At 41.2% G+C, this 25,858-nt stretch overlaps 1 protein-coding gene across 1 annotated transcript; it reads left to right on the plus strand.

The window, feature by feature from the left end:
- The first annotated feature begins 7,728 nt into the window (after positions 1-7,728).
- On the plus strand, positions 7,729-14,239 carry LOC148034126 (uncharacterized). Its single transcript, XM_087682151.1, has 2 exons — positions 7,729-9,808; positions 9,887-14,239. The coding sequence occupies exons 1-2, from the start codon at positions 9,803-9,805 to the stop codon at positions 10,268-10,270; spliced, it is 390 nt and encodes a 129-aa protein (XP_087538277.1). The 5' UTR covers positions 7,729-9,802; the 3' UTR covers positions 10,271-14,239.
- Positions 14,240-25,858: the final 11,619 nt, after the last annotated feature.

A 25,858-nucleotide genomic window follows, 5' to 3' on the forward strand; every position in this document is an offset into this window, starting at 1 on the left:
ACCAATTTCAATGTAAACCAAGGATGGAATAATTTATGAAAGTTCATGTTATCAACATATATGTGATTTAGCATAAAGGCTACAATGTTGATGGGATGTATTGAGTTCTCATCCTAACACCTTCACTTTTGGCTATAATATTTGCATCATGCCTATCATCCCTAACACCATGTTTCCTATCGGTTGGATTTTGCTTCTTATGTCAATCCATCTCTTGGTCTAGACTTCCTTTGTCCTCATTTCTATTAGCACAAATAATATGGTAAAGAAAGCTTGTTAGATCATTTGCATTGATTGTCCATCCAATTTCTAGCTTCAATTGTAGCAAGAGCTTAAACCTCATGCTAGTTATAAATATACTTCTCCTAGCTAAGCCTAAGTGAGGCTAGAATAAGGACATGGAGGACACACACACACACACACACACACACACACACACACACACAGAGCATTGTGTGTGTGTGTGTGTATCAAAATTTTGGATATTGTCAATATTTTGAGAAATAACAAATTGAATCAAAATTTTGACTATATATACATATAAAATATATCAAAGTTTTGAAGATTATTAATATTGAAAATTGGCAAATTCAAATTCCAAATATTGAATCCTTCGCAACAACCAAAGGGCTGAGCGAAGAGCTCAACAATCTTGTTGCCATGACCCTCCTTGTTATAGGTGCCTCCCCCTTCAAATTTGTGATTAAGTGTGTCTATGGGATAAAAAGCTCATATACAGAGATAAAGAAGGCAAGAGTGATTCTAGGGTAGGATGTGGGTGGTCGAGAGGCCAAACACATGGCCTATAAGAGGGATGTGCGCAAGAGGGCATCCCTGAGGACGACACGGCCCCCCCATTCCCCTCCTTGCTTAATATTAGTAAAGATAGAGAAGAGATTAGAGGTTATAGGTTATATGAGTTCTTATCCTCTTAGAGCTTGTCTCTTCTTCCTTGCGACATTTCACCTAGCATTTGCACCTAGTTAGTGCTCACTAAGAAAAATTATCATCATCTTTTTGTCTTTGTGACATTTCACTTAACTTTTACAAAAATTAGATTTTCACAAAGCCAATTTTGCTCGTTGTTTTGAAATTCACTTGACAATAAATCTCACTTTTTTATGTTTTTCAAAATTGGTTTAAGTCTTTGCTCTTTTTCACTGCATCATACCTATGCAAATAAAGAGATCGTTGATGATAATGACAATGATGAGAGAGAGAGAGAGAGAGAGAGAGAGAGAGAGAGAGAGAGAGAGAGAGAGAGAGAGAGAGAGAGAGAGAGAGAGAGAGAGAGAGAGAGAGAGAGAGAGAGAGAGAGAGAGAGAGAGAGAGAGAGAGAGAGAGAGAGAGAGAGAGAGAGAGAGAGAGAGAGAGAGAGAGAGAGAGAGAGAGGCCTTGCCAATCTTCACACCCTATTCTGTTGATGGTTTATAAGTGTAAGGTGTCAAGCATTTGGTGAGCAAGCCTCTTGCCCGAGGGTGGGTGCTCGACATGGCACCCACCCCTTTATTCTCTTGTGTGTGGTGATGAGGGGGTGCCCCTTTCTTCTCTTGCTTGCGGTTTGGGAGGGAAGCCTACCACATGGCACCTTCCCCCACTTCGTATTAGTAATAGTATGGATTTCCTGGCTAGGCACGCAAGGAATGCTAGTTTCCATTTACGAGCCAAAGTCCCATCACGATGGTCCCATGTAGACATATAGATACCTTAACTTCCTTGATGAATGCAAAAGTTAAATGTGCAAAGGAAAAAAGGTGAGATCGATGTTTTGTAGAGTGCACCATTTGGATGTTAAAGCATTTCTTTTTTGAATAGTGTCAATGCATGAGGGATCCAAAATTTGAATGTCTTTTCTTCCTCCTCTTGAGTTTTCATCATGAGAGTGCTACTAAGAGATCAAGCTATGCTATGGGGAGAATGAGATACCCTAATCCACCATTGGGCATTGAGCATACTTCGTTTTGCCATTCGTTGTGGGGTATTTCCCTAATCTCCATGTCTTCATTGATACCTAAGTCATGGTTCACTATTGATTTGGGCATCAGCAATCAACAACACACAGGGTAGAAATGAAATCACAAACCATGAAATAATAAGTTTAGGGTTTTTTACTTGAGCTAGGGGTTGACTAGATCTAATGACAACATGGTTACATGTGTAGGTAATCAACTTTTTAAATTATCTTCTCTCCTTAATTTGAACTTAAAAATATTAAAATTAATTTAATTTTTAGAAGGGCGACTATTGAATGTGGCTTAGAGTAGAGTAGCGTGCATGTTAGGGTGCCTCCCCCCCTTTCTAGGTAGTACTTTGCCACAAAAGATAAAGTGAGCCCTAAGTTATTTATTAGCATGGGGAAGTAGGGAGGAGTTTTGAAGGAGCTCCACAACTCCCTTCCACTATGATTAAATAATGCATTGAAGTGGTTATTGCCTAGAAGCCCTACAAGTAGCAAAATTGAAGATTGATTTCCAGAATTCTATAGTTAAGGGAATCCCAATTATTATGAAGTCGGGACCTTATCACATTGGTCGGTGGCCTTGGGTCATGACAAAGCCCTACTAGAGCACTTTTTCAAACTCTGCATTCCATAGTTTTTTCTTCTTTCTATTCAAAACAGAAGAAATGGCATTGAATATTCTAGGTGTTGGTCAATGGCCTTTTCTAGGTGTTGGTCAATGGATGATAAAAATTCTCCTTTAACCTAGTTTAAGTGGTCTCTTGAATTTGATCTATGAATGGATAGGCCCTCTTGGATTCTTGCATGGGTAGCATTGACAGATCTACCTAGAAACCTTTGGCCCTTCGTTAGAATAATTACTAAACCACTAGGGAGGATTTTGGGGCAAAAGCCCACAAATGTCTTTAACTTGAGATGGTTCTTGCACATTCTAATTTAGATGGACCTAAGTAAAAACTTACCTAGTTTTTTGCTTATTTCTAACATAGAGGACAATGAATTGATTAATAATCATTGTCACATAGAAAATTTCCCAAATGCATTCTTTAAATGCATGAGAGTAGGGCATTTTATTGGATTTCTTGAAGCTTAAACCCAAGGAAAACAAAGATAACTTATAAAAGGAGGAGAGGAAAAGTTCTGAAGATGGATTTCAGATAGTGTAGAAGAAAGTTAAGAAATTTCAAAATGCAAATCAGACTCCTGATAACAATAATAACAAGAAGAAAAATAGCAACTATTTCTTTCCCCTACTTAATGAAGGCTAGGATAATGCAAAAAGCCCCAAACTTGTTGATAAGGACCAAAGGAGGCACGATCAAGCTCTAATCTTGATAGCGATGAGGTTCTAGTAGAGAATACCCAGAAGAAGAATCACGATATTAACCTTAATGCAAAATGTGATGGTGTGGTGATTGAGGATGTTGAGGAAAGCGATGAGGATTTAGACCAATTCCAGAATTGAGAGTTTTCAATCAGCCCTCATAAATAGAGTTGTGAATCAATAAAGTCTCCAAAAGGAGACAATCTAATATTGGAAATAGTGAGAGTAATCCTTTCTCTGAGAACAAAGAGACCTCAAGGAAAGGAAAAAGAAAAAAATAACATATCATGATTAACACACTTAAGATTTTATCATTCAACTGTAAAGGGCTAATATATACTAATAGGGCTAGAACTATAAAGAACTAATGGGTAAAAAATCTTCAATCAGACCCAAACTTTATATGTTTTCAAGAAAATAAGGCATCATAAGACATTCTGGCAAAAAATCTCCAAGTAATCCACAATGATTATATTTGGGTATGGACAATACATACCCCAAGGAGTGGAGGAACAACAATAGGGTATAAAAAAATGCTTAAAGGGATGATACTCAAAGCCATCATAGATCCTGACAATAGATGGATATCGGTCCATTGTCAAGGCATGTAAGAGATAGCATTTATCTCTATATATGCCCCTTGCTCAAGCCAAGAAAGGGTAGTGTTATGGAATTCACCGATCCAAATACAATGGCCAATCATTTTAGTCAAAGACTTCAACATGGTTGAATATATCTAAGGAATGGGCAAGTTGCGACAGTGAGTGAAAAACATTGTTGGCTCAATTGTGTCGCATTCCATGGTCTAGCAAGTATTAGTACTAATATTGGCTTTACTTGGGCCAATAATAAAAAAGTCTCAATAGCACAAAAGGAAAAACTTGATAGGAGATTTATATCCACATGTCTGCACACTACTTTCTCCAATGTTAATTGTAAAGTGTACAAAGATATTATGATGTCTGCTCATTACCTTGCGCATACTTTTGAATCTAATAATACATCTATAATAAGGGTGGGATGGTTCCACAAAGATCCAAGCCTCTTCCAGGATAAAGAGGTAAGAAATAAAGTGCAAAACACTTGGAAATAGACTTTTCAGAATTGTAAACATTGTGCCCAAAAATGGATAGTAGTTGTTAAAAATACACATGACATTATGAAGAAGGCAAAGAACAATAAAATAAACAAAAGAAAAGAAGAAAGAATCAAGAGATACTTTGAACTATTAGATCTACAGGCACAAATCAGTCAAGGAAGGATAGATGTACAATACCAATTGACTGAAACTAGGAGAAGATTGAGGGTTTTAGAGGAAGAAGAAACAAAAAATGTGATACTGTATCTTAGAACATGGTGGGTTGGCAATATTGAAAGGCTCACTAAAGAGATGTTTAATACAATAAAAAAGAAGAAGGATAAAGACCGAAGAACTAAAAATGTGAAACTATATCTTAGAACATGGTGGGCAAGGCTCAGACCCAAAACTATTCCAGCCTCCCTCTCTAAAAGCCTAGATTTAGATATTAGAGACTTTGAGTTGAGTGATACCATTGATTGTTTAGCCAAAGGAGAGACCTGGCCTCTTGATGGGATTCCTAATGAATTCTTTAAAGAGTTCAAAGAATTACTCATTCATCCTTTGCTTGAGGTCTAGAAATAATCAGTTAGGTATGGGGCAGTACTTATTGATATAAATCAAGGCATCATTAAACTAATTCATAAAAGGGAGGTTAAAAAAATCTCTCGAATTGGTGACCGAGTCCTCAGCCTACAAGATTTTTGCTAAAACTTTAGTAAGGAGATTGAGCCCTCACTTGGATGAATGTCTTAGAAAAGAACAAAAAGGATTTGTTAAAGGTAGATACATCCTAGACTCCATAGTTAGCTTATGGGAAGGATTCAACTATGCTAAAAAAAACAATCAAGACTTTCTCTTCTTCAAGATCAATTTTGATAAATCTTATGACAGATTCGATTGGTGCTTTATTTTATAATCCTTGCATGACATGGGCATGTGGAAAAGATTTATAGATACATAAGCACTTTGTTTGGTAATGCTAGTGCTAAGGTTACAAATAATGGGGAAGTATATTCATCATCTCCTTTGTATAGATCAATCACACAAGGATGCCCCTTGGCTCCATTGGTATTTGCAATCGCATCATATTAAAACATCTTTGCTAATGATGACACGAATGAAACAATAAATAGTGATGAAAGCTCATTTAAAGCATTTTGGTCATGCATTCCAACTTTCTGCTTAGCATCAAATTCTCTAGTGAACCGTGATAAAATTAGAATTAAAACACTGATCAATCTCCCCCCCCCAATGGTGGCTGATCAATGAGGAATGTAAAGAAATTTCTAGAAAATGGCAAGATCTTCACACTTCTTGGCATTTCAATGGGTTTTGGGATAACCCTCAAACAAAGATGGGAATGAGTCCTAAATAAAGTCAAAAAGAAACTGGAATATCTCCAAGATTGTCAATGCTCATTTGTTAGCAAAATTGTAGTGCTAAGTCGTATACTCATTCCTTCAACTATATTTCCTATCCTATTGGAAGCTTGCCAAGATATGTCTTAAAAAGCTAGAGACAATGGCCTGAAACTTTCAACAGGTTGGAAATAGTGAAAGATTCAAGATACCTAAGGTGGCTTGAGAGCAATGCACAAACCTAAGGAGGAAGGAGGATTAGGCCTTCAAAATCTATCCCACCTAGTAGGAAAACTAGCAACTAAATGGTTAGTGAGGGCTTTTTATCTGGAAGAGGAAGACTCATCCATACTACTCTAGGACAACTGTAAATAGTTCACACTGGATGGGTGTCCTCAATAGAAAGGCTTCCAAGCAATTACAACAGCCTTTAGCCAAGTTAAATTCAACATTAAAGATTGCTCAGATTTAGCTAGGAGCATATAAAGTGCCCGATTCTCTCTTAAAGGGTTCACTTGCCTTTCCCCCGACCAAAATTTTACCTTACCTTGGTCACCCTTTAACTCTGTCTAGCATAGCATATTCCATGGAGTAGTTCAAGAGAATTGGCTCTCCAAGCCCTAAAAAGATATAGGAAAGCAGTTCAGCACTGGAGGTACTTATGGGATTGTGAAAGATGTGGGTGAAGAACATTGAGGATCTCAAACACAGACTATCTCTCACGAATTTTGAAACATGACTTATTCAAGATAGAATGAATGGTTGGGAGCCCAACCTTAAGAAAACAATATAGCTCAATAAACCATTTAATATAAGGGGAATTTGTTGGAATAATGAAAACCCCTCCTTCCCATTTAGGAGCTCTCCAAACGAACAAATTGATAAGCAAACTAAATAACAAATGGTGCTTAAATTGGAATCATTCGATAACTTCAACCATGTCTATTGGTGGCTTCAATAGCTTGCATTTCATTCCACAATGAGTTTAGTGCCATTACCATGAATGTGGGTTATTCCTTCATGAGACATTTGGCAGGATTGTTAGCACTATTGGCATTGTGATGAGTTTAGTGCCATTAGGAGAAGGCAAAACAAGCCCCTTCAACTACACTTGCTACAAATTGTAAATGTGCTATGCCTACCTTCATTATCTTGAGAAGCTCAAAGGAAAACTCCTTGCAAATCCTTTCTCTTTAATTTTGCATGCAGTTCTTGTAGCCAATACTTGGCCGCTTTGCTAAAATAACTTAGGATAAATTTCTAATGAAATTTGTAGTGTAGTTGGCTCATCCGGTGTATTTTCATGATCATTGGCTAGACTATAGGAAAGGCAATTGCAATCGTAAGTAAGATATCTCAAGGTCAGAATCTATTTTCAAAACTAGACCATAGGAAAGCCAATTGCAATATATTGGGCGTGAGCGAGAGGATCAATGGAGGAGAATCGGCGGGCGAATCTCCAAGTGGATCGGGTAACTCTGTCATTGGGAGTGATGTGCGTGCGCATTGGAGGCGGACCATTGTTTCATTTCATTTCATGGGATTAATAACTGTGCCACGTTAATCATGACATGATGAGGGGCATTGAACGAGATGCATATGATGGCTAAACGCAGCTTGCATGCATGGCGGGCAAAGCGAACGGGAAAGGTCGAGCTGGATGCTGGGCTATGTTCTGTGCCTGTCACTGTCACGTTCCTATGCTGCTCCGTCCTTGATCTTGCGCTACTCATTGCCATCGTCCTTACCCGCGCCCGCTTGCCCACCTCCGTGCAGGCTCTTGCCAGCCCTCTTTCTGACTGTTTCGACTATTGTTGCTGGCGTCGAGGAGCTCAGGAGGGTAAGTAATTGTTGTCAAGGAGTCGAAGGGGAGGGGATTCGTCACGTCCAGAAGCCAGATTTTGGGGAGGAGGAGCCACAGTCGAGGAGTCGGAGCCAAATTATGGGGGGAAGGAGCCGCTGTCACGCTGTGGACTCATCACCATAAGGTATTCTCGACTCTCTCCCTACCCCCCCTCCAAGTGTGGTTTTTTTTTTTTTTACATGAGTAATGTGTCGACCAATGGGGTCCTTTGTCTGCGAGGATGCACCATGGAAGCAGTGAAGAGAGGGGCTTCAATGTCTGCTTGGGACCTTGTGGGTCGCAGGGGATCATACATTGTGACTGCACGTCAAGGGGTTCCTATAGAATGCGTGGGTTAGGCTTCATACATTGTAGCAAGTGCACGGGCATGTGCATGGGAATCATACATGGTGACAGGTGTAGGGGCTCCGATTTGCCATGTCGCAAGCGTGTGTAGGGGTCCAATTTGCTATGTCGCATGGGTGACATTATGCACTCGGGCTCTTAGTTTGCTAGGGGCACCGCAATGTCACATCAATTGCTTGTTGATTGGCAATTGCACGGGTTGGAGGGATTGTGGTAGGTGCAAGGGCTAGGATTTGCTGTATCGGAGGGGTTTCCAGTTTTCCAAGAGTACCGGAGTGTCACATAAATTCTCTATTGATTGGCAATTGCAGGGGTTGCAGGGATTGTGGTAGCTGCAAGGGTTTTTGGTTTGCTAGGGGCACCGCAATGTCGCATAAATTTCCGGTTGATTGGGAGTTGCAAGGGTCACCAAAACATCACAGGGGTCGCTGCGATAGGAGGAGCATGGGTCTTAGGGGAGTGACACTATCCATAGGTGTTCTCAGTTTGACAGAGGCATTGCATCATTGTATAAATTCCCTGCTCACCAGGAATTGCATGGGTCACTCAGAGTTGTAGGGGCCACCCAAGAAATGGGTGAGCATGAGATTTAGAGGGGTTCTTAGTTAGCCCTTTGTTTTATTTTTTATGTTTTGGAATTTTGAAGTAACAAAATTTTGAAATATAAAAACTAGGACCACATTCAAAATGGGTTTGTAGTGGGTTTCCTTACTTGCTTGGGCCATATGTTGTTGGAGCACTAATCTGGGAGATAGGTTCTTGATGGTGCCCCTCAAGAGATTGCACAATCGAAAAGGTTTGTACAACATGTCCTTGCCATCTATTGATGTGACATAATTGACAGTGCAGTGCTAAATTCATTGGGACCATTGACTGGAGGCTACACGAGTCTAAGATTGAGTTCTCGCCCATCAGGTGGCTGATGGGATTGAGGCTCCACCATGTGGACATGGGAGAGACAACGATGCCCCACTTAACAAGGATACACCGCAACCCATGGGGGGTGTCAAGAGTGGTACCCCACATGATGAGTGTGTGCTGCAACCCATGCGGAATGTCAAGGCCCCAACGATGGATGATCATGTCCTGGTTGATGAGGGTGGTGCCCACGCCCCATTGGTGAGTAAATTGTATGATTTTCCATTCTTTATGCAAACAAGGCATTAATAGGTTGTTTCATGCATGCTTTCGTTGGCACTGGTGTTAGACTTGTGACTTGCAAGACAATGCCTGTACAAAGAGTACTTCAACGAGGATGGTAGATTTGCACAGAGGTGCACCATGGACATCTATTGTCCAAGGAGGCACCTTTTGTTCTTTAGGCAGAAGGCCTTGGTAGAGCATAAAGAAAGAGCATGGGCTTGACATTGTTATCCCCTACAGTAGCTTGGTGTAAAGAGGGGGCCTCTAGAGAAGGGAGAGTTGATTGAGACAGTTGCATATGAGAGGGACCGCATCATAGTGTGGTTCCATGATAGTCATTCCAAGTTTCAAATCAATAGTTGAAAGTATAGGTGTGGACATTAGAAAAAGGCTACATTCTTGTGGGATATGTTGCCCAAAGAGGATCATACCATGAGTAAAGATGAGTTTATTGCTATATTCACACAGTGGACCATGGAGAAGTACATGGCGGGTGAGGATGCCCATGTGGAGCAGATCATGAAGAGGATTGATTGTCAGTGGATACAAGTGCCACATGAGCGTAAATTTTATTGTACATGTTGTGCATTTTGTAATTTTTGTATAGGGCTGAGTCATTGACTTTTGATGTTCACACAGTGGACCATGGAGAAGTATATGGTTGGTGAGGATGTCCATGTGAAGCAGATCATGAAGAGGATTGATTGTCAGTGGATTCAAGTGCCACATGAGTGTAAATTTTATTCTACATATTGTGCATTTTGTAATTTTTGTATAGGGTTGAGTCATTGACTTTTGATGTCTTGTGCAGAAGTCGGCTATAGAGATGCATGCTGGGGATGGCCCATATGGGAGTGAGCGTGGGTTTTTGGACGACGATGGTGTGCATGCAGGGGATGAGGCAGTGGCTACTGGTGTGATGTGGCAAGGGGATGGCCCAAGTGTTGGGGAGGGAGGGCGAGGAGGGGCAGGGCTTGATAGGGAGGCAGGGGAGGACTCAGGAGGATCAAGGGAGTCTAGTATGGATGAGGATGCTGGGGGCTCTGACTTCAAGGATGGTGCCATCCTGCTAGTTGGGAAGTCGGGGATGCACAACCTTCGAGTATCAAGTCCCATTCATGTTGCCTCCTCGTATGAGTTTGGCATTGGTAACCCAAGTGTCGTTGTTGAGGTCCATTTGGACGTGTCAATGTGACTCGGCCACCCTGTGTCAGTGCGAGCATGCAGAGGACTCACAGCATGCCACAGGTCTCAGGGCATAGGTAACGCTTCATTTTCTTTTTGTCTGCATTTTTGCAATTTCCAGTGCTTGTGCTTGACTCACCACCGAATGATCTTCCATGCACAGGGTAGCCATGGTGCATGTGTCGGCCAAGACTGGAAGCCATACCTATGAGGTGGACACAACACTCATGGCGTCCTTGTCATCTGTTGAGGGCGTATATATTTCCTAATATTTTTTGCCCTATGGCTACAGTTTAGGGTCCCTATGGATGCTTTGCACCATTATGTATAGTGGACCCGATGTGGAGACTGCTAGCCAAGAGGGAGTGCAGTGCAGACTCTCACACAAGGGCGATGAAAGAAGAAGAAGAGAGAGAAATAGTAGAAAAGAAGGGGAAGCGAGAGTGAGAGGGAAAGAAGGAGAGGGAGTGGGAGTTGGTGGGCAGCTGCAAGGAACCACACCCAAACTACCCTCTCAGTGAAGGGCCCACCCAGCGGTCTTGCCCAACCAAACTTGTCAACCCAAAATCCGTCAAGGTCTGGACTGCCCAATCTCCGCGAGGCGAATGGCTCCCAAGAAGAAAGTCGTGGGAAGCATAGGCACCCAAGCTACCGGTAATGCTGGAGGGTCGAGCGGAACAACCAACGCAACACACATGAATCAAGCCCAGGTTCTAAGCGTTAAAAATTAATTTAGAAATTAGTTCTTGGGAAAGGGATGAAAGGATCGATGTCGTACATAGGGTTTTGTTTACTCTAGGAACAAGTTGCATACGCAAAACGGCAGAGTTGGAATTCGCATAGGTTTACACATGAAATGATAGGGTTTTTACAGTATTTCACATAAAATAATAGGCTTCCACCCAATCTAGTACATGAACAATTATTTAGGATTCATGGTTCGCGTCCGTGATTACAATAAACACATGAAATGATAGTTCTTGTTCTTAGCATGCAAATGCACAAATGCATGAAAATTTAGGCTTTCATGTAACTTAAGCCACACAAATACATGCATATTAAGATTAAAGAGTCATCGACTAAATGTGAAGGGAGTTAAGGATCGTAGTTTGTGTCAGTTTATTAAACGACCCTTGTACATGGGAGATGAGTTTGATGGCAAAATTCTACATAGCATCACATTAAGAGAGGATGGAAAGAATGTATAACAAGTCTTGCAATATATTTAATGTGTTTTAAAGATTACCAAGTATGTTAAAAGACGTGCAAGAAATCGAGGATTCACAACTTGGAACCCTAGGATAAAACCCAAGGGGAAGAGATATTCAAAAGAAGTTGAGTGATTAAACACACGTGCTTGTGAGTTGTTTTTAATGATATTGTCTTAGATTATTAGAAGTGGATATCCTCCTAGTTTAAGTTAGGCTAGTAAGCTGACTCTAAATGGAATGTTAATCAAGGCTTATACTTGGTTGTTTTGAAAAGGATATTTCTAAGTGAATTGGCTGGTTGCCTTGGTAAGAGGAGATCCTACTAAGGACAAGTGGTTTATAAGCAAAGTGATTGCTTGATGTAGAAAATGATATTTTCTTGATTGGAAATGAAAGGAATATTTTCCCTAGAAATTGTTACTATGCTAGTTGTTTCAGCTGTGGTTGATTTCCTAAAGGAATAATTAAGGAAGGATGGCGCTAGCTACTCCCCGCGCGAACCGCCAAACCCTAACCAGGGGGTTGTGAATCTGCGCCGAGAATGTGGACCAAACCCACCGCGAGAGGTCTCTCCGTGGAAATCAGTTGGCGTAGGAGGATGCTCGGATGCCGGTTGGGGGTCTGGCCATAAATCCCAATGTCTTCGGGCCCTATACAAGTGCTCTACGTGACTCGAGATGGGATCTCAAGGCCTTGATACTAGTTATAAGGCGAAATCTTGGAAGGATAAACATTCGAGTTTTATTGCCGGAAGACGGAAGGATTTTTCTGCAGAGGTAGAAAGGAGCTCTTAATTCTCCTGTATAGGCAGGAGACACACATTAATCTGAAGATAAGTTAAGGAAGTGTTTAATCTTTTTTTAACTTGTTTTCGTGTCTATGGCTTAAATTACGTAAAGGAACCTGTGATTAATGGGTTAATTAAGGAAGCTGCTTTTATATGTCAAGCATAACGTGGTAGGTAATTGGATAACTAAAACAACCCTTGAGGGAAGCGTGGTATATGTGACCAATGGGTTTATCCTACGGAAGGGTGGTCTCGGTTAGCCGAGAGCTTTCCTCAAAGGAAATAATAACGAGAAATGTTAGGAAAAAGTCGGTCTATGACCTTAGACAATGTTGGGGACTTCAGGTCGATCCTAGTGGGAACAGCCGGATAAGTTCCCTTGCAAGACAGACTTGAGAGACCTTAGTTGATAAACCCCGTATCATTCCTTGGGAGTGTCGGGCGGTGCCCTCTAGATTAATCTCTCGATGGGCTGCTAAGATGTATCCTGCAATTTGAGAGGCGGGCACGTTACAGTTGGTATCAGAGCAAAACTTCTTAATGATGCATGATTGATTAATGTTCGGATCATAGACATAACCTAAATAACATGGGTGGTCTGGCTTGATTGTCAGGCACCTTCTGCACCCACGAATGCTGACATGCAAGAGAAGAAGTTCCTTCTCAAGCAAATTAAGCCACCCGAGTTTGATGGCAAGGAAAGGACTGTTCAAGCTGACGCCCAGATCTGGATTGAGTCCATGGAGGACTATTTTGAGGTAGTAGGAACTGCACCTGCTAACCAAGCCATGCTCGCCAAACTTAAGCTTATAGGCAAAGCGAGACTTTGGTGGAAACAGTGGTGCAGAGACCAAGCGATCTCGGAGGGGACCATCACCTGGAATAAGCTTGAGGAAGCTGTGCGAGGGAGGTATCTGCCTCCTGCCTACCGCACACAAAAGATGAATGAATTCTACGACTTGAAGCAGCTAGGATTATCCCTTGAAGCATATTATTCAAAGTTCGTTTCACTCCTAAAGTATGCAACCCCAATGGATATGACACAACAGACGTCAGAGTTATGTGCTGGGTTGAATCCACCCATAAACACGCGATTGGAATCAATGCGCCCAACGGACTTGCAAGGCGCATTACTCCGAGCGAATCCAATCGTCCAATAACTTAAATCAGGCAACTATGATAAAGATGACTCACTAGATCAAGACAAGAGGTACCACAAGTGCGAAGAGATAGGACACATCCGTAAGAGATGCCCCAACCGCCGATGTTTCCACTGCAATGAACTAGGACACATCCAAACAGATTGTCTTGAGTTGGACCTTGAGAATCAGGAACGTGCGGTCAAACGAAGCCGTCTAAGCTCCACTTTTGGCTCATATTATGAACCACATGATGCTGAAGGCCTGGAGCCTGTTGTAACCTTTGAGGATGACTAGATATCCTATGAAGATCCTCTTGAGGTAGTAAGTCTTGTACTTGGAATAAAACCTATTGAATCCCATGAGTTATGGCAAGTTGTTATTTTAAGATGAGAATTTAAGTGATTAGGGTTGCGTAGTAAAAGCGTGATGGGCTCTAACCCACAGGCTATAAGCCCCAATTGCATTTGACTTCCCAAGTTTCTCTCGAGATGAGGACATCTCGATTCCTCTAAGGGGGAGAGGATGTAACATTTTTATCCCCCCTCATTTTTAATTTTTTTTTTAAATTTTCTTTTCCCAGTACGTCGGGGAGAGAGGGAAAGGGAGTGATGTGGAAGGAGGGGAAGGGCATGCAGCCCAGGTGGTGGCGTTCAGATGCACTCCCTATAAAAAACCCCCCCCTCCTTCCTCAGACAGTGGCCCGGCCCCCCTCCATCGTCTGTGCAGGTTTTTTCCCCTCCAGCTCCAACAGTCGTTCCCCGGCCTCCTCCACCTCAGCGCTACAGTACCTCCTCCTCCCCCCAGCATAGCGGTAGCAGGCTCCCTGGGGGCCTCCGTCAGAGCACTCGTCACCCCCCCTCCCCCCCCCCCCCCCCCCCCCCCCCCTAATTGCAAAACGTCGTGGGACCCTTCCTAGGTCCAAACAAGTTATCTTTCCCCCCTCCTAGGTTGCATCGTACTGTGGGCGAGAGAAGGGAAGAGGGAGAAGAGAAGAGGGAAGAAGGAAGAGAGAAAAGAAGGAGAAGAAGAAGAGATAGAGGAGAAGAGAAGAAGAGGAGAGAGAGAAGAGAGAGAAGAAGAAAGAAGGGAGCGAGAGGAGAGGGAGAGAAGAGAGAGGGAGAAGAAAAGAGGAGGAGAAGAGAAGAAGAGGAGAGAGAAGAGAGAGAAGAGAGAGAAGAAGGAAGAAGAGGGGAGAGGAAGAGGAGAGGGAGAGAAGAAGAGAAGGAGAAGAAAAGAGAAGAAGGAGAAGAGAAGGAGAGAGAGAAGAGAGATAAGAAGGAAGGAAGAAGAGGAGACAGAGAGAGAGTAGGAGAATAAGAGAAAAGAAGAAGAAGAGAGAGAAATAGTAGAAAAAAGGGGAAGAGAGAGGGAGAGGGAAAGAAGGAGAAGGAGTGGGAGTTGGTGGGTAGCTGCAAGGAACCACACCTAAACCACCCTCTCAATGAAGGGCCAAGTTTTGTTTACTCTAGGAACAAGTTGCATGCGCGAAACAGCAGAGTTGGAATTCGCATAGGTTTAGACACATGAAATGATAGGGTTTTTATAGTATTTCTCATAAAATAATAGGCTTTCACCCAATCTAGTACATGTACAATTATCTAGGATTCATGGTTCGCGCCCGTGATTACAATAAACACATGAAATGATAGTTCCTGTTCTTAGCATGCAAATGCACAAATGCATGGAAATTTAGGGTTTCATGTAACTTAAGCCGCACAAATACATGCATATTAAGATTAAAAAATCATCGACTAAATGTGAAGGGAGTTAAGAATCATAGTTTGTGTCAATTTATTAAACGACCCCTGTACACGGGAGATGAGTATGATGGCAAAATTTTGCATAGCATCACACTAAGAGAGGATGGAAAGAATGTATGACAAGTCTTGCAATATATTTAATTTGTTTTAAAGATTACCAAGTATGTTAAAAGACGTGCAAGAAATCGAGGATTCACAACTTAGAACCCTAGGATAAAACCCAAGGGGAAGAGAGATTCAAAAGAAGTTGAGTGATTAAACACACGTACTTGTGAGTTGTTTTTAATGATCTTGTCTTAGATTATTGGAAGTGGATATCCTCCTAGTTTAAGCTAGGCTAGTAAGCTGACTCTAAATGGAATGTTGATCAAGGCTTATGCTTGGTTGTTTTGAAAAGGATATTTCTAAGTGAATTGGTTGGTTGCCTTGGTAATAGGAGATCCTACTAAGGACAAGTGGTTTATAAGCAAAGTGATTGCTTGATGTAAAAAATGATATTTTCTTGCTTGGAAATGAAAGGGATGTTTTCCCTAGAAATTGTTACTATGCTGGTTGCTTCAGCTGTGGTTGATTTCCTAAAGGAATAATTAAGGAAGGATGGCGCTAGCTTCTCCCCGCGCGAACTGCCAAACCCTAACCAAGGGGGTTGTGAATCCGCGCCGGGAATGTGGACTGAACCCGCCGCGAGAGGTCTCTCCGTGGAAATCACTTGGCGTAGGAGGACGCTTGGGTGCCAATGGGGGCTCTGACCGTAAATCCCAATGCCTCCGGGCCCTACACAAGTGTTCTACGTGACTCGAAATGGGATCTCGAGGCCTTGATACTAGTTACAAGGCGGAATCTTGGAAGGATAAACCTTCGGGTTTTATTGCTAGAAGATGGAAGGATTTTTCTGCGAGGCAGAAAGAAGCTCTTAATTCTCCTGTATGGGCAGGAGACACACATTAATCTGAAGATAAGTTAAGGAAGTGTTTGATCTTGTTTTAACTTGTCTTCATGTCTGTGGCTTAAATTACGTAAAGGAACCTATGACTAACGGGTTAATTAAGGAAGGTGCTTTTATGTGTCAAGCATAACGTGGTAGGTAATTAGATAACTAAAACAACCCTCGAGGGTAACGTGGTGGATGTGACCAATGGGTAAGGGTGGTCTCGGTTAGCCAAGAGCTTTCCTCAAAGGAAATGATAACGAGAAATGTTAGGAAAAAGTTGGTCTATGACCTTAGACAATATTGGCTAGGAACCCGGACTTCAGGTCGATCCTAGTGGGAATGGCCAGATAAGTTCTATTGCGAGGCAGACTCGAGAGACCCTAGTTGACAAACCTCGTGTCATTCCTTGGGAGTAGCGGGTGGCGTCCTCTAGATTAATCTCTCGATGGGCTGCTAAGACATGTCCCGCAATTTGAGGGACGGGGACGTTACAGTCTTGGTCTTGTTTGATGGTTTCTTAACATCTAGTGGTGTTTTTTTTCCCATGTACAGATGGTTCCCATAGGAGGAAATGTTGGACTTGAAGGTGCGCGTGCATGCATGGTGCAACTCCTTGCTCCTAACATGCAATACTTAGATGGTTGGATTGGGTTGGCTTGGCCTCACCCCTCTTCTGTTGGAGTTTACAATGCATGTTGTGACAGCTATTGTTGATGGGTTTGTATTGGCTCCCACTGTTGTGGCATGGTTATGTGTTAGTCTATTGTAGTATAGGAAAGATTTTGGGGTTGGTACTTCTAGCACACTTGATATGCATGGCACATTTTGGGCTGTGTATCTCTTATCTTCGAACTTATTGACTTATTGCTAACATAAATTTTATGGTTATGTCTATTCTGGCCTTGCCACTTGTATCACCCTAATCCTTTTCATGGAATGAAGCAATGTATGTAAATGCCCTCCAAGTATATAATATAAGCTGCCCTTTGCAAATGCTATTTCTTGAGCACATTGGAAATAGTTTTTATCTATCATGAATGGTAAACTGTCACTTAACACGTGGCTCCTAAATTTTGGTGGATAACTGATATGTAGCTTCTGTGATGCTGACATGTGACTCTCACAAATGCACACTTCAGATATGAACATGTAGTGTCGACATTCCTTGTGCCATGCTACAGCTACATAAACTCATGGCATTGACGTTCCTTCTGCCATGCATGTGCATATAAACTTGTGGTAGGTTTAGGGTTTCTTTGAGCACTTCTAAAATGTAGTTTTGTGCTTCAATAAGATGCTTTGGAATTGGTGTATGATACGAGGTTTGAAGTGATGTGCAGTGGTCCATTGCAGAGTTTTTGCAGTGCTTAGGAGAGGTTTGCAGGGGTTTGGATTTGTCTGTCTTGCACTCCAAGTTAGTTTAGAGTGCACGGGTTACTTTTAGTTTCCACAAGAGCTCTCTATCCGTTTAGTGCAAGGAGTATGGGTTACTTATTTTGGAACATACTCTCTGTTAGTTCAAAGAGCACGGGTTACTATGCAATGCCCTGGCTGCTCCATGTCGATGCAGTTTAGAGAGCAGGGGCGCCAATTTGCAGTGTCTGGTGGATGTAAACAGTGTGCATGGGTTATTGAAGGGGGCCCCAAGTGCCCTCTAGCGGGCGAGTGTAGAGTCTAGGGGTAGGGGTCCCCATTGCAGGGGAACCCACATCACAACACGACCAAGGAGAATCGTAAGTGCTACAGGGAGAAGCTATAATGCCAATTGATAGCACTCGCATCTGTTCAGGGTGCACTTGGTACATGCTGTGAGATTGTCTAGTTCTCAAGGAGGTTACTACACATATATCATATGTGGGCGTTTTGCAAGTCTGAATCATGTGACGAATGGAAAAATCGTCAAACTATCGGTGTGCTATGTAAAGTTCATGACCCTTGCAGATCAATAATCACATGCTTCAGGGAGCCTTGCACACCAATAATTCATTTTTGTTACATGTGATCTCGTCATTTTTCCACAGGAATTCACCAAACATGTCAAGTACTTACAATCTCTTTTTTATGTTAAATGTGAGATGCGAAGTTACAAAATACAGCTTTGCAAGCATAGCAAATGTCTCATTGTATTCAACATGAAGGGGGCTACAAATCAATGCTATAGCTCTCGAGGAAAGAAACATGGGGGCAGCACCTTGAGGATCATCCTTGTCAGTCACAATGGCACGGCTGTAGAGTTTGATCATCGTAATCATTGTGGCTAAGGCCATCACATTTGCAATAACCCCATTCAAGGACACATCGAAGTGCCACTCCCCACCATTGTCTTGGTGGTGATAGGTCACAGTTGTTCCATGGATGACACAGTAGTACTCATGGTCATTAATTGCAACTGGCCTGTTCACCAAATTCTCGTGGCAAGTTGGTAGGGCATCTTTGGCATCCTTTCCCCTAATTGGAAGTAGGGTGTGGCATGTGTGACATGTGAGTCACCATTGGGTGCTTTTCCACCAAGTTTGTAGTGTGGACGTTGCCATGCTAGAAGAGACTACTAAACTTGGCCAATGCTTTCTCCAAATGCAAGTGGCATTGCACCACCCATTGATAATGTATATTCGAACATTAGAACACTCAACGTGCTCGTGCAACAGAGCTTGGTACTTGGCATCAAAGTTAGCCTCCATGCTTGACTGCATCAATTTTGACATAGATGAGTAGATTGCAACTCAAGATATGTTGGCACCTACACGCACAAAGAGAAAGCATCAAGATTGCAAAATCACTATCTTGCATTGACATGCTCAGATTATTGGAAATCTCCAAAGCCATGACAAAGCACCTATGGTAGTACATTCTCAACCCACGCCTTCTTTGCAAGGAACCAACATAGTAGGATGTGATGCACAACTTGGCACCTCCCCAATTGGTGGTCCAAAACCCAACAACAAGGATCACTATCAATGACCTTCGAGAATTGAAGTTTTGGGAGGCACTCGTCAATTATGATTGTCAATGGTTGCATGCTCCCCATGCAAGAGAGCACCTTTTGGGGAGTCACCCATAGAGCCACCCTCTCTTGAGTGGAGCCAAGGTCATATGTACACATCATAATCCATAGGGAAACGCTAACCCCAATTGGTTGGGTGACATGACCACATAGGGAGGAAGCCCATACATGTTAGTTTTCAAAGTGTTGTCCATGTCTTATGCATTGTTAGGAGACAAATGCATTGCCATCCCAAGCATCCACTCATCTTGAATGATCAGAATGATTGGCCTTTCCATCTCATTGCCTACCATGGGATCGTATGGTTTGAAATAGATCACCTTGCCTTGTGTGAGAAGCTCCTTTGCCTCCATGCACATGGAGATCTAGTCTCACTATCACATGGTCTACCTTATGCTCAACACCAACCATCAACACAACATTTCACATTGCTAGGAAAAGTGGCACAGAAATAATGAAGATGAATACCTTCGATTCACCTCTAGAATGACATCATCTAGACCTCTTTTTGGATCATAAAGAACTTGAAGATTGCACAATCTAATTCAATTGCCCGTTCATATGAAACTTCTCCTTAGAGAGGCTCATTTTGACAACATGGCGACATGTCCCCATGTCAAATAGATAATCCATGTAGCTTTGGATCACACTTGGATGCATGGGAAGGTGATACAAGTCTTCTCTTGAGCTAGGGCTATGTTCGTGATGAGAAGTGTGGACACACACATTGACATTGTTTGAACTGTGCATGAACTCTATAGTGACTTGAAATGAGCAACCACATCTCTTTGAAGTCCTATCCCTTCGTAGCTTTCTACCATTGGTTCTCTTTTTTGCACCTCAATGGTAATGCCACTCAACAATGGATTGCAAAGATTGTAGGACATGTTCAGTAGATCGCTTAACTGTAAGTTATGCCTTATGCTCTATTGTGATCTATGCCAATAACCCCTCTCATCGAGTTTAATTGGTGGTGTAGTTCTTAGTTGCCCCTCCATTTTTAGTGGCTATGCTCCCAAGACACAGATCTCCAATTGGTTCAAATGATGCCTTCCTCGGTCCATTGCATCCAAAAGCTTCCACAAATGGCTTCATAAAAGTAATAGAAATGCCATGTTGGTGATTGTCCAAACACTATTCCCCATTCGGGCATTGGATCATTTCATTGGATCCATAGTGAGCCTTGCTTTCAATATCTATATGGACAAACTCCATGATGCTTGCCCACTCCTCCACATGAGCAATTCTTGGGTGCCCATTTGATGTTTAGCATATGTGTAGAAATCCATTGGAATATTGGACTATGCACAACACATCCCTCATCCTCCTCCAGCTCTTTAGGTCGAAACACCTTAGGTTATCGTGTGCCTTGAGCACTTCCAACATCACAAGCTTTGACCAAATCAAAACTCCCACCAACAAAGAGTAACCGGTACTATCGAATACAAAGTAGTGCTTTGAGACATACTCAAGTGGGTTTGGCATGCATGCATGTGTGTGTCCTCCCCATTATACATATCATTGAATGATGTCTTATCTATACCATCAACCAAGGCAATTGGCTAAGGGAGTTTAATAGTGTACCATGCCTCAGGCTTTGTGCGTTAGCTGTTGGGGTGCTAATATATGGACCACATGATGATTAATCACTTGTGACTTCACAACAAAGTGGTCCATCAACCTTGGATGCATACATCATTGTTGGTGTGCTCACAAGTCATGACTATAGTGTATGCATTGCGGCCGCACACACCAATGCCATGTAGGATAGATCAAATGAATAACACAACTCAACAAACTCTCACCCTTTGATTACCAAGTTTGGATTGCATGGTCGCTGATTCAAGTCGATGCAAATGGCTCTTGAATCTTGCATGGCACTCCTCGGATGGCTCTCAATACTTCAACATGCTCCAAACATGGTGATAGATTTAAGTTCTACATATGCCTCAGATTGGACATGGTACGCCACATAGGAACGTTAAGGTTCAAAGATAAGTGATGCGATAAAACGGAGAAGCAAAAAAAAAAACCAAAAAATATGGAAAGATGAAATTGCCATGTCAAAAGTGGAACCCATGCGTGTGTTACTGGTTTATCCGGGTTACTTTGAACCATGCCATGTCAATTCACACATGCCCCAAATAAAGGCAAGGGGTTTTTTTAATTTGAGATGCCATCAAAATGTGAAATTCTAAAATTAAGTCATTTAATATTGGGCCAAAAAGTGACCACATTAAATGCCATCACCTTTTTAGGTTACTATTTAACATCAAGTTACTTTGATGAAGATTAATGACCACATCTCTCTCAAATTGTGCACATTGATCCACGTCCATTGATCCCATCTCCCTTCCCAATAGATCTCAATGGCATATAGTGACAAGGAATGGTGGGGGAATTGTACCTTCTCCCATAATTGTAAACAATGAAGAGACTTGTCCCAACTCCTCAACATGGTACTTGTATAGTATGTTTATGTGCTTCTTTGTGTTATTGCTATGCTTTTACAAAGTTACAAGTTAATTCTTGTGTAAGAAAATAACGAAAGATCAAAGCGGCTATATTTCAGACTTTGGCCAAGTAACTTGCTTGGTTTTTGTTTTGTATTGCAAGGTACTCTTCATTAAGAGAACATTTTAGGCTTTAGAACATGTTTTTGATTAAAAAAATTATTAGCTTTAGGTCATTAAGAGAATATTTAAGGGCACACAATAAGTTTCCAATCATACCTTATTAGTTCTATGAAATTATGAGGGCTTTCATCTAACACACAGTTGCAAAAACATACATTCAATGTGGTGGGCTCTCTTTAGAAACATGTTCAATTCAACTATATAGATTTAACTAAGCATAGAACATAATCTCAACCCAAGAAGAAAAATGCAATCTACTAGAGAATATCATATATACTTTATTTAAACATAAAAACATGTTCACAAGAGGAATGAAGTCACTGCTATTTATTTTAGCAAAGTATCGACTCTTTTCTCTCAATGTAGAAGCCTAAACAAAACATGGCTAAAACATTTCTATAACCAATTAGTTGTGAATATACAAATAATAATTTAGCACCATATTTAATTTCACAAGTATTCTCTTGTGATAAATAAAGACACTCCTTATGCTAATAGAATATACCGTAGCAACAAACTTTGTACAAAACTCTATATTGAAGTTGAATAACAAGGCATCATTGAGTTCTTCTAAAAGAAGAGGAGCTATGGCTTTTAGAAAAATGTTACTAAAACCATATGCAATAACTTGGTTTGAATAAACGAATTGTAGTCATGTTGGACAATAAATGTGCAAGTATCATGGGTGTACAAATAATAAGCCCTACTTGTAGCCTAGTTGCCCTTCATCATTGGACCATGCTCTCATAGAAGAATGGTGAGTCTATTGCACATGGAAGTTTTAATGGCTCTCTCTAGCATTATGTTTATTCTTGCTTATAAGCAGCACAAGATATACATAATTTACAAGCATGAGAGGTCTGTCCCTGATGTTTCATCTCATTATGATACCATTCCCTAGGTGCTTGCTTCAAGCCATAAAGACTTTTCCTCAATCTGCACACTAGGTGTTCCCTATTAGGCTTTGCAAAGCCCTTAAGCTACTCCATGTAAATCTCATCATGCAAATGCCCATGTAAGAAAGCTGTCTTGACATCCAATTGATACAAGTCCAAGTCAAGCTGTGCAACCAAAGCCAAGACTAAGCGTAGGGTAGCCATTTTAACCACAAGAGAGAAGACCTCATCAAAGTCAACACCATGCTCCTGCTTAAAACCCTTTGCTACCAATCTGGCCTTGTATGCCGGCCTAGAGTGTCTAGGGGTACTTTTCAACTTGTACACCCACTTGCAAGGAAAATCCCTCTTGCCACTAGGCAAGGAAACCAAATCCCACGTATGATTCTTATGCAATGAGTCAATCTCAGACTGCATAGCCCTCTCCCAGGAGTGACTGTCACCCTCTGCATATAGCCTCATCATAGGTGAGAGGCTCTCCTGTATTTGTAACCAAGACATGATTTATGGAGGACTCATAATGGTCAGGAGTTCATCTATCTCTAATAGAATGCCTTAATGCAGGCTGTGTTGCCTGTCCAATATCCTATGTAACATCCTATCTAACATCTTGGCCATGAGGATTAGATGTGCAAGCTGTCTAACTAGCTATACGAGAGTAGGGGGCTCCTCTTGAAAGATAACCTTGAATATCTCAACAACTTTGTCAGGCTACATATGCATTTTTCCTCATGGAACACAACATCATGGTTGCGGAACACTTTTTGCGCATGCGAATCCCAAAGACAATATCCCATCTCACCTGCATCTCCATAGCCAAGAAAAATGCATTTCACACTTTTAGGATCTAGCTTATTGCGTTTATCTTGGGGCACATGGCAAAAGGCCTCACATCCAAAGACACAAATGAGCATATGAGGGAGGCTTTCCTATCCATACCTCCTCTGCAACCTAGAAGTCAATGCCACTGCAAGGTGACCTGTTAATGAGATGCAAGTTAGTAGAGACTATTGTCTATTATGATAAAACATCATGGAAAACACCCTTCTACTATTAGGTATTAGACCAATCGTAGACAAGGTTAAGACAACAAAATTGCACAAGGTTAAGACAAAAAAATTGTACAATTATGATAAAACATCATGGGCAATGCCCTTCTAATCTTAGGTATTAGACCAATTGTAGACAAGGTTAAGACAACAAAATTGTACAAACTGTTTGTACATATTGTTTCATAGGAGTGAGCATAATCCTTAAAGATAGAGAAACCTTTGGCATTTGGATGAGAGCTATCCATTCACTATGAATTTCCTTGCAATCCAAATCCTTTGAGCACATGGACAAGTTAGACAAATGTATAGTCTACTTTTCATTGCATAGAAAAAGAGGTAGAATCAGCAAACTTGGTCGACCATGGTTTTTTCTTTTTAACAATGTGCTTTTGTTAAGATTTATTAAAGGTGTGTTGTCTGAGAGGAAGAGGTGCCAAGAATCATAACAACCTTACATAATGAGCCTTGTGGAGGTCATTTTGCTCAAGATTCGATAGTAAAGAAAATTTGCTTTGCTAGTTGTACACCATTGAACTTCTCTAAAGATCAATTCACATCAATGTTTGTTAGCCTCCTTTTGCTATTGTTGCACCTGTTGAATATTTTTGCAAACTTGTTTCAAGAATTGATCAATATCCACAATTAGCTGATCTATCATATAGTCCTTGGTAAAGGTCTTTGAAGCACCATTGAAGTTATTGCTTACTGAATGCCCATAAACTAACCCAAATGCAGTCCATTTAGTAGAGGTGTGGACCATGTCATTGATCACATGTAGTCCATTTAGTAGAGGTGTCAACCAATGGTAGATTCTCCTTTAGTGCAGCATGATGATCTTGATGATAGCAACAAAGAATGCTAATCATGGTATATTTAATAATTCTCTATTTGCCTATCACTTTGTGTGTGAAAAGTAGTGGAGAATGCTAGCTTAGCACCAATACCATAGAACAAAGCCTTCCAAAACCCACGACTGAATTCATAATTGCAACAAAAATTGATCCTCTTTAGCAAGCCATGTTCAAGTTGCAACCTCTTCTTGAAAAATGCATTATTGTTTTCCTTGATGATATCTTGGTCTATAGTAAGTTTTGGGAGGGTCATTATGATCATTTGCAGAGGGTCTTGCAATTGTTGCAAGAGCATAAGCTTTTCTTGAACCAAAAGAAGTATAAATTCTTCCTAATCTCAGTCTCTTATTTAGGGACATTTCCACATGAGTATGCATGTGTGACCTATGGATCCTAAGAAGGTCAAGGAAATTATGCAGTGGCCTTGTCATGACGATACGTGAGAGATGCACATGTTCTCAGGATTGACTCTATTTTATTGTAGGTTCATGGAGCACTCTTCACATGTGACATTGCATCTTACAGGTGTCACATGATAGGAGTTCCAATGGACATGGATGTGGAAGATGGACCGAGCTTTCAACAAGTTGAAGGGTCTATATATTTTAGATCTTATGGTGAGATGATCATATTTCAATGAATATTTTGTGTTAGTTTTTTATGCTAATGGTCATGGTATAGGAGAGCAATGTTACAATAGTGCATTCATCCAATGGCTTATGAAAGTCAAAAGATCAAAGTAGTTGAATTAAATTATTCTACTTGGGACAAAGAACTCTTGTTTATTTTACATACCTTTAAAAAATGGAGACACTGTTTGATTGGGTAAAATCATTAACAAGCTTTACACTATCAGTCACAATAGGATTTGACTCCTGGACAATTTCAAGATTAAGTATGTACTTGGGAAGGAGAATGGAGCAACAAATGCATTGAATGAGCAACCACATGTAATGACCATGGTTAGTGCACTGATTTCTTCACTCTTGCGAAGGAGCTCTATAAATCTAGTCTAGATTTTGGTCCAAAGATGTAGAAATGCAAGCAACATGTTTATTCAAATTGCATCATGAAGAATGGATGGGTGTAATTTTGTGATAGACGTCATCTTATTTGTAGGATCTTGTAGGGCGAGTGTTCTACAAGAGGTGCATGATACACCTACTATGGGGCATCACAATGAAGATTTTGTGTCATTTCTCTTGGTCATAGATAATCAAGATGTTCATTGATGCGTGAGGGGATGCTAGGCATGCCAAACCTCAAAACTAGACAATTGCAAGTTGGCGGGAAGCTACAACCATTGCCTATTCCATATTTACCTTGGG

Source organism: Lygodium microphyllum, chromosome 7, assembly GCF_053477565.2.
Source record: "Lygodium microphyllum isolate KBCC chromosome 7, Lygodium_microphyllum_v1.1.10, whole genome shotgun sequence".
NCBI lineage: Eukaryota > Viridiplantae > Streptophyta > Polypodiopsida > Schizaeales > Lygodiaceae > Lygodium > Lygodium microphyllum.